Genomic DNA, 12,631 nt, shown 5'->3' with positions numbered 1-12,631 from the left:
CCAGAATTTCAAACACAATTGCAGAAATTATCTGCAGCTGGAAAAACCAAGCCTCTGCCAAAGGCACAGAGCAAATCATAGGAGCAGCCCCATCGCCCCACACCTGGGATTAAAACAAAACCATATTCTTATACTATTTCTGTGTTTTTATAGAAACCAAAATTCCAAAATTCTCACCACAGGGGAGCTTCTGGGGGGATGTGGCTTGATATTTTCAGACTGTGCAATCTGACCTCCTAGTAGTGTATGCATGTACAATGTGTGTGTGTGTGTGTGTGTGTGTGTGAGAGAGAGAGAGAGAGAGAGAGAGAGAGAGAGAGAGAGAGAGAGAGAGAGAGAGAGAAAGAGAGAGAGATATGGCACACATATGGAGGTCAGAGGATCACTTTTGGAAGTCAGTTCTCTCCTTCCGTCATGGGACCTGGGGACTGAGCTGAGGTCTTCACGTTTCACGTTTGTGTGGCAAGGCACCTTCACCATTGGTGCCATCTCACCAGCTGGTTTTCTCTTTTTATGGGAGGTGTTTTTTGTTGTGTGACTTTTTCCGGAAAGATGTGATCAAATATATGTTCGCTGCAGAGAGGACACTAACCAGAGACTAAAGAATGATTCTGTCCATGTCTAGCTCTGTGGGCCAATGACTTTAACTGGGATTGCTTAAAGGGTTACCCACAGGAGCAGGAGCCAGAGGATCTTTCTTCCGACTAACTCTTAAAGGGCTTGCGAGCCCCTCTCTCCTCTCCAATTGGAGCACTGATGGGGTCAGTCTCTTTCTGTTCTCTTCTGATCATTCCAGCTGCTGGGAGTTCAAGACGGCAGTGGCCATTCTGGGCCCAGAGCACTTGTTCCACAGCCGACCCTTTTCTGTTGATGCTTCCCCCCCCCCCCTTTTTCAACTCTTCCACTTCCTGGTTTGCAGGAAGACCAGAGGAGGAAGGCAACCTGGGGTGTAAGTTGCAAGTCTCCCTTTCCCAGATTGTCATTTATCTTTTGGCTTTGGTTTTTTTGTGTGTGTTTTTGTTTTTTACATGAGCTAGGAATGGTTTATTTGCCTTTCCGGGCTTTGATCTTCCTCAGATAGAACTCCAGCTCCTTGCCCTCTAGCACATGGGCATCTGCTCTGTCACACTGGTCTTGAGGCAGTACAGGCAAGAAGCTTGCCCTGCTGGAACTGCTCCTCCAGAAGACTGCTGATTTTGGCATTCTTTTTTCCTCTCATCGTATTTCTTCTGAATTTTCCTTGATCGTTTTTTGTTTAAAATCTCTTCCTCCTCAGGAGTCAGCTTGGCCCCCTTCTTGCGGCCCAGGGGCAGCGCGTAGTGGGACTCGTCCCACTGCGGGGCTGGGTGCTGTCGATGAGCCACGATGCGGTTCTTCACCAGGGTCTTGGTGCGCACAAGCTCGTTATTGGATGCATTGTAGACAGCATCAATGATCCTTGTTTTACGAGTACAACACTCAGAGCCCCAGGAGAAGCTCCCCACATCCAGTCTCAGGGCACGGTACTTCTTACTGCCTCCTCGAACTCGGACTGTGTGGGTGCGATGAGGCCAATCTTAGTGCTGGCAGCGGCCGTCCTAGCTCACACTTCCGCTTCTTGTGGTACGGCTTTCTCTTACCCCCGGTCTTGCAGCCCTCGTGCCAGTTGTCCCGAGAGATGCCCATCGCTCGGCGCTGGCTTGGCTTTGTTTTTAATCATTGTCACATCTATACATTTATTAAAATGGTTATATGTTCAAAATACCCATTTATTTTGGTTTGAGAATTGCTTACGTGTGTAATGTCTTTTGAGCAAACCCACCTCTTAGCGCCTGCTCTCCCATGCTCCCCTATTACTCCATCCCTTTTCCATCCTAACTTTATGTGCTGTTTTCTTAAACCCATTTTTGAAAAACTCCCTCAGAGTTTTATGTTATTCTTAGAAAGAGCCTTCCCATTCTAGGATTTAATTTTTTTTTTCATTTTTTCTTTGCTGTTTCTTCCTATCTGTGGGAGTTCAGGAACCTTACTTCTCTCTGCATCTGTAGCCTCCTCTCCCTGCCTTCAGAATGTTCTTTATTATCCTCTTCCTACAGAGTGGTTGTTGCAGCCCCCCAGGAGGCAAAGGCTGTTAACCAGACAGGTGGCCTCTATGAGTGTGATGTCAGCACAAGCAAGTGTGAGCCCATCCGCTTGCAAGGTGAGTCTTGACTCTCCCTTTGACTCCTGAATGGAGTCTACCTGTGAACACACCTGGTGTGTCAAGCTTCTGTGCTTCTTTGGCGGGGCAGGGAGCACCTGGCTCCCCAGCCTCTGCCTTGGCTATAGACCCCTCAGGCCACCCCTCTGTGCTCCTTCCTCATAGTCTATCCTGGGTCTTCCAGGCTGACGTGACTCTTTGCAGCTCTTTTTTGCTAAAACAATTAATATTTAAATTTTTATATGTGTGTGTGGTGTGTGCACATGTGTCTGTAGGTGCACATGCCCTGGGTGCAGCTTGTGGTCAGGGTCAGCATCCGTTTCATCCCTGGCTGCACTCTATCTTGCTTATTTTGAGTCAGGAATTCATTGATTTGGCAAGGCTTTCTGGGCAATGAATTTCTCTTCTTCTTCTTCTTCTTCTTCTTCTTCTTCTTCTTCTTCTTCTTCTTCCTCCTCCTCCTCCTCCTCCTCCTCTTCTTCCTCTTCTTCTATTTATGTTATATCTGAGTATTTGCCTCCATGAATGTATATGTGCCATATGCACTTCTGGTGCCCAGGGAGGCCACACGAGCGTGTCAAGGGTCCTTGGAACTGGAGTTACAGACAGTTGTGAGCTGCTATGTAGGTGCTGCTGAGCCATCTGGCCAACGGATTTCAAGGGTGCTTCTGTCTCTGCCCTTCCAGCACTGGGGTTGGATGACATGACCACACACCTTCTTTATCACATGGGCTCTGGGGATCTGAACTCAGGTCCTTGTGCTTTCATGGTGACAACTTCATGGACTGAGGCAGCCATCTGGCCTGTCCCCAGATAGACATGAGTAGCATATATCATGTCATATAAGAGGAGAATCCTCTCTCTGTCCTCCTCGGCCTCTCTCTTCCCTTCCCCTCCCCTCTCTGCAAAGTCTCTTGACCCAAGATAGCCTCAAGCTTGCTTTGTAGCCAGCAATGGCCTTTGACTCCTGATCTTCCTGCTTCCTTCCCAAGTGATGGCTTCACCACAGGTGGCCTTATGCTTTCTGTATGCTAGGTCACACTCTACCAACAGGGTCACACCTCCATCATCCCTGAAGTTGGGCTTTTTTTTACGACAGTTTCTTTTTCATCCTTTCTTTCTTTCTTTCTTTCTTTCTTTCTTTCTTTCTTTTTTCTTTTTTCTTTATGAGACAGGGTCTTGGAACTTGCTATGAGGACCAGGCTGGCCTCAGATGTGCAGAGACCTTCCTGCCTCTGCCTCCCAGCAACTGGGATTAAAAATGTTCTTCGCCATGCCTGGCTGACGTTGTGTATAATATATTTCAATCCTTTTGCCCTCGCTACCCTCTCTAATCTCCCCTGGCTCTTCCTGCTGACCTGTGATCCTAATAGTCTCCTGCATTTTAAATCTTATCTTACTCAGTCCCATCCACTTCTATACAAGGAACATAATTTCGTTCTTCTTTGTGTCTGGATAAGAGTCCATTGTGTAGACTGCAACCTCTTTATCCAGTCATCTTTTGACTGGCATCTGTGCCTGGCTATTGTGAGGAAGACATTGAACATGGGTGTCCACACCTGCCATGTCCCTGCCTGACTGTTTCACAACTTCTCTTCTCCCTGAGGGCACAACTATGCATATATCTGTCTTTTCAGTGCCCCCAGAGGCTGTGAATATGTCCTTGGGCCTGTCCCTGGCTGCTTCAGCAGTCCCTCCCCAGCTGCTGGTAAGTTGCCTTCCATCAGAAGAAGGTCTTGAGGAGAGAAATGGGAGACCTGGGATGCTGGGCTGGAGGTCTTGCGGAGGGTGGAGGCGCTTCAATGGGAGGCAGGAGCCGGGTGCAGGGGGTGAGCAGCCTCTTACTTCTGCTTTGCCCTCAGGCCTGTGGCCCCACTGTGCACCAAAACTGCAGGGAGAACACATACGTGAATGGTTTGTGCTACCTATTTGGGTCCAACCTGCAGAGGCCGCCCCAGCAGTTCCCAGAGGCTCTTAGAGGTAGGTGCCTTTCTGCAGAGACTTGGCAATGGGGGAGGGGGCTGAGATGGTGGGTGCTCATTGGGAGGGGGGCGCGCGCGCGCATCTGAGTACAGGGAGATTAGAAACCCTGGGTCTCTTGGAGAGAAGTTAAGGGAAGTGCACTAGCCAGTCACTCCTGGGAGAAGGAGACCAAGCCACTCGGCTTCCTTGGAGCAATTGCTGGAGTTGCCCAGCCATAGTCCTTAGTGTTATTGATGGTGTAGATCCTGCTTGCTTCTCCAGCTTCCTTCCCAACCCACTCTGCCTCAGCCACTATGGTTCAGAGCCTCCCACTGCCTCTCTTCTCCAAGACTTTTACCAAGCTGTCCTCAGCGCACTATCCTGGGGGACTTCTTTCTCAACTCTCATCTGATCATCCGTTATTGTCATTCTTGATTAAATATCATCTCCTTGGAAAGCTACTCATGGTGGCACTTCCTTGTGATGCCAGCGCCAGGAGGCTGAGGCAGGAGTGCCATGGGTTTGAGGCTGGTCTGGGCTACATAGCAGGACCCTGTCTAAGATAAGTAAATCAATAAAGTTGTTTGAAGTCGTCTCTCCTCTGTGCTCTGTGGGCCTTCGAATCATCACACCATCAGTCCTTATCATAACACCCTCCTTTGACATCTCATATAGACTCAACTTGCTTGGTTTTTTTTCCTTATCCTGTCCTTCCTTCTGCATGAAAACAAGCACACTGCCTAGTGTGTTTCACGTGCCCTGTGCCTATTGTTACCTAACAAACAGCAGTTTCAAACTGGTTTTTATTTTTAAAAAAATTAATTTACCATCTCAAATGTTCTATAAGTCAAGAATTTTGTCTTGGCTTAGGCTTTACTTCTGAGTCTCTTGGGAGACTGAGGTGGAGTTGTTTAACCATGGGATTCTGCTTCCTTTGAAGTCTTGCCTGGGGTGTAGTCCTACTCCAAGCTCGTGTCTGTGCCTTCTGAGCTGACGGGCTCTGCTCCTCATGGGCAGTAGGCTGGGGGTCTCTCTCAGTTGTTTGCCACGTGGTTTCCTCAAACACCGGCTGAGGCATAAAAGGAGGGGTCATAGGGGAGGAGGGGATGGACAAGGTAGATGAATGATGGGGGACAGGGGAAAAGGGGAGGGAGGGGGGAGGAGAGGAGGGGGAGAGAAGGCGGAAGACGGAACAGAATTGTTTTCTGCTTTTTCAGAATTAGCATCTCAGTACCCCTGTCATATTCTATTCCTTTGAAGTAAGTTAAAAAAAAAAAAGTTCCGCTCAGCTAAGTGTAATGGCCTGTCCCTGTGTACCTAACACTTGGGAGGAGGAGGAAGGAGGACCTTGTGTTCAGGGTCATCTTCAGCTACACAGTGGAGGGGACTGTCAGTGTTCTATCACTGTGAAGGGACACCATGACCAGGGCGACTTATAAAACAAAGCTTTAAATTGGGGCTCTGTTGACATTTGTCTTTAAGCTCTATTTTATTTGGGGGTCTTGAAGCCTTTACCTACCTTCCACCAACTCCTTAACCCTAGGTAAGAGAGAAAGGAGGTTAGTGGGGAAAGAGGGACACAGACCCCTTTACTTGTCCCAGCTATTTAGGGTCACTTGGGTTCTTTTGGGGCAATATCAATCCCCCTCAACAGCAAACACAGCAAGCAGTCTGCTCTGAGCTGCTGCATTGAAACGTTTTTTTTCTCTGTCCGCCATACTGTCAGTCTTTGCCTCTCCATACTGCTACACGCTCCATGCCACCAGCCCAGGCCACACGTTCTCTCTCAGGGTTCTCTACTATTTATATCACATAACTGAGTTTCCAAAGCAACCAAAACTCCCATTACAGGGCTGGCTTACAATTCATTATCATCATGGTGGGAAGCATGGCGCAGGCAGGCCAAACCAGTGCACGAGGAGTAGCTGAGAACTACATTCTATTCAGCTGGGAAAGAGAGAGAGAGAGAGAGAGAGAGAGAGAGAGAGAGAGAGAGAGAGAGACAGAGACAGAGACAGAGACAGAGACAGATAGAGAGACAGAGACAGAGAAAGAGACAGAGACAGAGAGAGAGAGAGAGAGACAGAGAATGACTCTGGGTTTGGCATGGACTTTGGAAATCTCAAAGCCCATCCCCCAGAGACACACTTCCTTCCAACAAGGCCACACCTCCTAACCCTTTGAAATGGTGCCACTCCCTGCTGACCAAACATTCAAGCCTATGAGCCTATGGGGGCTGCTCTCATGCAGACCATGATAGGGAGCATACAAGTTTACTGCAGTCGCAGGACGGGGCTGGGTGGCTGCCTAATAGACTCCCATCCCCTAGGCATTTGCAGATGGAGAATGTGAGGGGTTGAATAATCATTTCAAGCTGCTTTCCCACAGGGCTGGGTAGCTTCAAGCTGGCTGTACTGCAAAAGGCAGGCAGTTTTTTCTTCTTTTATAATTTCTTCTCTGTGTCTGTGTCTGTGTCTGTGTCTGTGTCTGTGTCTGTGTGTGTGTCTGTGTCTGTCTGTCTGTCTGTCTGTCTGTCTGTCTCTCTCTCTCTCTCTCTCTCTCTCTCTCCCTGGAAACAGGGTCCCTCTACATAGCCCTGGCTGCTCTGGAACTCACTGGCTGGCCTTGAACTCAGAAGACGTGAATTCCACTGCTCCTCCTGGGCTGTTGCCTTGGCTTTTTCAGAGAATGGTAAACGGGATGGTTCCTAGGGTGGTTTGAATGGGGCTGGATCCTGCAAGCTCATATATTTGAATGGTTGGTTCCCAGTTGGTGGGCTGTTTAGGAAAGACTAGGAGGTGTGGCCTTTAGGGTGGGTACATCACTGGAGGCAGGCTTTGAGGTTTTGAAAGCCCATGCCAGGCCCAGTCTCATTCCCTCTCTGCCTGCTGTCTTCAGATTAGAAGGTAAGTTCTTAGCTACTGCTCAAGCGCCATACCTGCCCGCCCGTGATGGTCAGGAATTAGCCCCATGAAGCTGTAAACAAGCATCCAATTAAAATGCCTTTCTTTTATAAACTGATTTGGCCATGATGTCCCTTCACAGCAACAGTACAATAACCAAGTCAGCTCCACAGTAACCTGAGCCCAAAGAGTATATGGTAGTTGGATGGGTAGCCTCTGACCCCAGTGGTAGGAAGGTACCATGGTTACCCATCCCTAGAGCAGGACACACAGAGATGGTGTCTGTGGTTCTAAGATGTGATGGCATTGTTGGAGCAGATGCAGTGTTGGCTTTTCCGGGGGAGCACAGCCATGTGGATTCCAGGCGGCTCCCTTGGCTGGGCTTTGTGCCTATGAGGGATGCCGAGATCCCCACTGATGAGGACTGTACATATTTAAGGTGCTGAGAGATGTTGGTACTCTCTTGCAAAGCTTCCTCCTGTCATAGGGAGAAGCCTCTATTGGTTTGGCACTGATCTTGGCTTTGGAAACCAGGTGTAGACCCTCTGTGGCCAGGCTGGGTTTCTGTCCTCTCTAGGGTCACTGCTACTCCCTTGATGTGTTCTGGTACCCCCCCCCCCCCTCCAGTTACTTTCATACAAATGTAGTTGGTTTTAATTGTGCTGGCTACCAAAGGCTTCTGGTCACCCATCTTGAAGATGTGTAGGATATTTGTCCATGTTTATTTTTCTTGGTGCAAAATCAGGATTTCTTTTCCTTCCTTCCTTCCTTCCTTCCTTTCTTTCCTCCTCCTCCTTCTTCTTCTTATTTTTTTACCCTTCTCCCCTTCACTGTCCAGACGAGAGCTGATATTCAAAGATGACATTTCTAATTACATAACTAATTTGTATTCTTTTTCCCTCTGGCCTAGGATGTCCTCAGCAAGAGAGTGACATTGTCTTCTTGATTGATGGCTCTGGTAGCATCAAGGCCACAGAATTTCAAAAAATGAAGGAGTTTGTCTCAACTGTGATGGACAAGTTCAAAACGTCTAAAACCTTGGTGAGGGCTGATGACAGATTCATGGTGGCAAGGCTGTCACTGTTCTTACATTACAAAAGTGTAGGATTTGGTAAACTGATGACCGTGTTGCTTTCTCACGCTCTGTTCTGCAGTGCTTGCTGCAGTCTCAGCATTCCTTTGGTTCCTGTCCAGTAGTGGTCCTGAGTAATTGATAGAGGCTACCCCTGTGGAATGGAATCCACATGTCGTTCTTGCTGAGCTCTAGTACTGTCAAAAGATGTGTAGGGCCGTTGTTGGGGTGATGGGCACTTTCTGGGGTGTAAAGCATGTGTGTGTGCCCTCTTTCTAGTTCTCTTTGATGCAGTACTCTAATCGCTTTCGGAAACACTTCACCTTCAATGATTTCAAGAAGAACCCTGACCCAAGATTTCACGTGAGCAAGATAAGTCAGCTGGATGGAACAACGTGTACCGCCACAGGGATCCGGATGGTAGTGTGAGTCCCTTCATCTTTGCTGTTGATTGGAGGAGGCGATGGTACTTACAGCTGGACTGGGAAGGGTCAGGGGAGCTCCTCAGACAGGGACTGGGTGAAGCGGTTTCCAGAGGGCAAAACTATTTGAGGAATGTTCATGTAAACATAGGTTGCAGTTAAAGTTGACAGCTAAAAGAGGCATTAAGAGCACAGCTGGAAAGAAGGGCTGAAACTGTTCTGGGTGTGCATGTGGCTCAGGGCAGACCAGGAATTTTAAGCAGGTGGGAGGCATTCCGTTGTGTCTCTGTTACAGTTTTTTCTAAGATGGCTCTGTTTTGGGTATGTATACAGAGGTGAGTGTGGGCTTGAAGTGTAGGAAGCTGAGGGTTTGGTTAATAAAGTTAGTAAAGGGCTTGTAATGCAATCATAAAGACCTGAGCTCACCCCATCCCCAGAGCCCATGCAGAAAAGCCAGATACGTGGGACAATTCACGTATAATCCCAAGGAGGATCCCTGGAGCTTGCTGGCTAGCCCAGTAATAAGTGAGTCCCAGGCCAGTGAGAGACCCTGTCTCAAGACAAGGTAGACAACTGCTGAGGTGTGACATACACACACACACACACACCCCACAAGTGCAGGGAAATGAGCTAGAAAGCATGTATAGTATTCTGGGTGAGATTTGATGATGGACCAAGGAGGTCTATTTCTTTACATTTTTTTCCCCTCTATATTTAACAGTAATGAGGAGCCTGTGTGTGGTGGTGCATAACTGTAATTCAGGAGGAAGAGGCAGGGGGATCACCAATTTGAGGTCCAGCAAGACTCTGTGTCCAAAACATAGAAACAGAACCACTCAAACTCAAAGGGAGATGGCTCCACCTAGACAGAGCTCAGCACCTGCGATGGCGACTCTTTTGCTGATTCATGGCAAATGCTGATGGCATCTCTGTCTCTACTTTTGTTTCTGTCATTTTCTTTTCTGTACAGAAGAGAACTGTTTCATAAAAACAGTGGGGCCCGGGAGAATGCCCTGAAGATCCTCGTTGTCATCACAGATGGAGAAAAATATGGGGATCCCTTGAATTATGAGGATGTCATCCCTGAGGCAGAAAGAGCAGGGGTCATCCGCTATGTTATTGGGGTAGGAAATGTAGATATTGGGTATGGTACTTCTGTGGAGATTGGTGATTTTTCTACGGATGTGTTCTGTCTTCAGTGTGCAAATGTTGGTAAAATTAAAAGAAGGCAAGGGCTACTGCTAGGCCACACACACTGCTGCCACAGATCTACGTGGCCACACACACTGCTGCCACAGATCTACGTCACAATAATACTGTACATGTAAAGGTGATCCTCAGGTCAGCGATCAATATAAGTCAGCTTGTAGTTAGTTTGGCCAGCAAGGCTTACTTAAATAGCCGCTGTTAGCTGCAGGCTAGTGGGTGGCTCTGCTGACCTTGCCTTTCTTCCCTCCTCTCCTCTCCTGGATGAGCTATGTTTGTCTGCTTGGGCCAGATGGCCTTGCTGGGAACAAGTAGAGAAACTTAGCTCTACTGCTCCCTGGGCCTCATTCTCTGGCGACCCCACCTAGGGATACCCTTATGATAAAGACAGAGAGGAAAGGAAGTAGATGCTGCAGGTGCTTTCTACAAGCTTCTATTCTTGGTCACACTTGGTAACAATCGTGGGCTGACACAGAGAGAGTGAGTGGGGCAGGATATCCCACCAAGACTCGTACGTGGGTGTGGTAAAATTTGGGGAAAAGGCTTATGCACAGGAAGAGGCCAAAATGTAAGGCTCGCCAGTGTGACCATGGACAACATAGAAAAAGGTGTCATGAATCTATAGCGTGGTATGTGAGAAGGACCTTCACATATAGAAAAGGATTCTCTTGGGGCTGGAGAGAAGGCTCAATGTGAGAGAAGCAGTGTTCGCTTCCTAGCACCTAGGTCAGGTGGCTCAGAAAAGCTAGTAACTCCAGCTCCAAGTGGTCCAGTACTTCTGCCCACCCCCCACGACATATGCACAGACACATAAACATAGACACGGACATACACTCAGTCTCTCTTACACACACACACACACACACACACACACACACACACACACACACACACACGGGGGTCGGGGGAGGGGAGAGAATTAAAAGCAAAATAAGTGAGAAGGATTCTCTTTTGCTGGGGAGATGTCAGCTCCCTACAGGAGGGGATGACATAACAAATGGACGACCATCTGGATACCAAATTGCTCTGTATGCTGTGTAGGATCTGCCCAATTGTCCCCAGCAGCCCTGTTCTGAGGTGTTCTGTACTGACCTCTTTGTTTGACAGAAAACGTTTCCTATTCGTTCATCAAGGAATTTTCTTCGCTACATGGTACTGCTACTTTCAGAGAATACACAGTGTCGCTTTTGCTCTTTGGCAACAGGTAGGAGATGCCTTCATCAAATCTGAGTCCCGCAGAGAGCTTGACACCATTGCATCTAAGCCAGCTGGCGATCACGTGTTCCGGGTGAACAACTTTGAAGCCCTGACCACCATTCAGAATCAGCTTCAGGAAAAGATCTTCGCGATTGAGGGTGAGCCAGGCCGGTGCAGGCCAGCAGCTCCCCCTTAGCGTCTGTACCCCAGCACCAGCTCTTCTCTAGCAAAGATAAGATTTTTGTCTCCAATTATCAAATCTAGGCTACCACAGTGGATTCAAATACTGTTCAATATTTTTCCAAAAATGTGTGTTATGAGCATTGTTTGGCTTGCCGTCATGTCTCCTCAGTCTAAAATAGTGTGTGGTACATAGAAATGTCCAACATATTTATCAAATACATCTACACATTAGAGAATTTCATCCTCCTCCTTCTCTTCCTCCTCCTCCTGCTCTTCTTCTTCTCCTCCTCCTCCTCCTCCTCTTCCTCCTCTTCCTCCTTCTCCTCCTCCTCCTTCTTCTTGGGATTTGTTTTTGAGATAGAATCTTCCCTTATAGCCCAGGATGACCTTGAACTCTTGGTAATCCTCTTGCCTCAGCCTCTCAAATGCTGGGATTACATATATGTGCTACAACACCTGACCAAATTAGGTCATTTCATATGTAAGCTGGATCTCCAACTTCTGTGAAAAAGTTGGAAGGTCAGATACCTCGAGGACCCCGTTCTTCATTGAGAAAAGCAGCAGTAGCTGAAGGGCTGCCATCCACATAAGGTGCATGTGTGTGCAGGTCAACACTGGAGCCTCCCTTTCTCTGGCAACGAGCTTTTGGGTCTTTGGTCCAGGCTTTTCTGCTCACCTTAACATAGAACATTTTCTTCCTTCCAGGCACTCAGACAGGAAGTAGCAGCTCCTTTGAGCATGAGATGTCTCAAGAAGGCTTCAGTGCTGCCATCACTTCTGTGAGTGGTCCTGCATTAAACTGGGGGTAAAGGTGGGGCACAAAAGGAAAGAAGGGGTGCAGGGGTTTGGGGCTTCTCTCCACAGTGGGTTCTCATGGGGAGGCTTTTTGGTGGGTTTCACTGGTCCTCTCTTTCTTCTCTCAGTCCTGTTTTGTTCTCTCCCCCAGAATGGCCCTTTGCTAGGCTCTGTGGGGAGCTTTGACTGGGCAGGCGGCGCCTTCCTGCACACATCAAAGGATCAAGTCACCTTCATCAACACAACCAGAGTGGATTCAGACATGAAGGATGCTTACTTGGGTAAGTGAGGAGGGCAGAAGTTATTCTAGGAAGGGGTCAGGATGTTATGTCACTCCACTGACATGGGTGCTATTGGATCTTTAGTTGGCCCTTTGGGTAGCTATAATGATTCTTTTTTTAAAAATCTACATCTAATTTTTGTTGTGGTCATAATAGTTACCCCAGCACATTAGGCATGGGGCTGATCTATTGCCCTAGTTAAGAATAGTTTTTCACGGTGGAAAGGGGGCGGGGGCGGGTCTGCGATGGAAAACACTTGGCCTATTAAAACATTCTCTCTAGGTTATGCTTCTGCAGTCATCACGAGGAGCAGGAGCCAAAGCCTGGTTTTAGGGGCACCTCGATATCAGCACACTGGCCTGGTGGTGATGTTCAGGCAGGACTCTGGTGCCTGGGAGTCCCACGCTAATATCCAGGGCAGCCAGGTAAGT

The 12,631-nt window shown here is 48.2% G+C and overlaps 1 protein-coding gene and 1 pseudogene across 6 annotated transcripts in view; one reads left to right on the top strand and one right to left on the bottom strand.

The window, feature by feature from the left end:
• LOC311587596 (integrin alpha-M-like) overlaps positions 1-12,631 on the top strand; it is a 67,552-nt gene that overhangs the window by 27,498 nt on the left and 27,423 nt on the right. For all 5 annotated transcript variants that reach the window (XM_084764615.1, XM_084764614.1, XM_084764613.1 and 2 more), the window contains 10 exons: positions 2,076-2,179; positions 3,817-3,887; positions 4,042-4,159; positions 7,955-8,085; positions 8,396-8,541; positions 9,509-9,662; positions 10,949-11,099; positions 11,830-11,903; positions 12,071-12,200; positions 12,483-12,625. In XM_084764615.1, coding sequence (XP_084620741.1) covers positions 2,076-2,179; positions 3,817-3,887; positions 4,042-4,159; positions 7,955-8,085; positions 8,396-8,541; positions 9,509-9,662; positions 10,949-11,099; positions 11,830-11,903; positions 12,071-12,200; positions 12,483-12,625 — 1,222 coding nt within the window. The remainder of the gene's footprint in view (positions 1-2,075; positions 2,180-3,816; positions 3,888-4,041; positions 4,160-7,954; positions 8,086-8,395; positions 8,542-9,508; positions 9,663-10,948; positions 11,100-11,829; positions 11,904-12,070; positions 12,201-12,482; positions 12,626-12,631) is intronic.
• Positions 1,015-1,677, bottom strand: LOC311587780 (small ribosomal subunit protein eS8-like; annotated as a pseudogene). Its single transcript has one exon. The product of its transcript is annotated as a small ribosomal subunit protein eS8-like (transcript).

This window comes from Acomys minous (genome assembly GCF_964271855.1).
Source record: "Acomys minous genome assembly, chromosome: 2".
Lineage (NCBI taxonomy): Eukaryota > Metazoa > Chordata > Mammalia > Rodentia > Muridae > Acomys > Acomys minous.
This window is presented reverse-complemented; position numbering and strand designations above follow the sequence as displayed.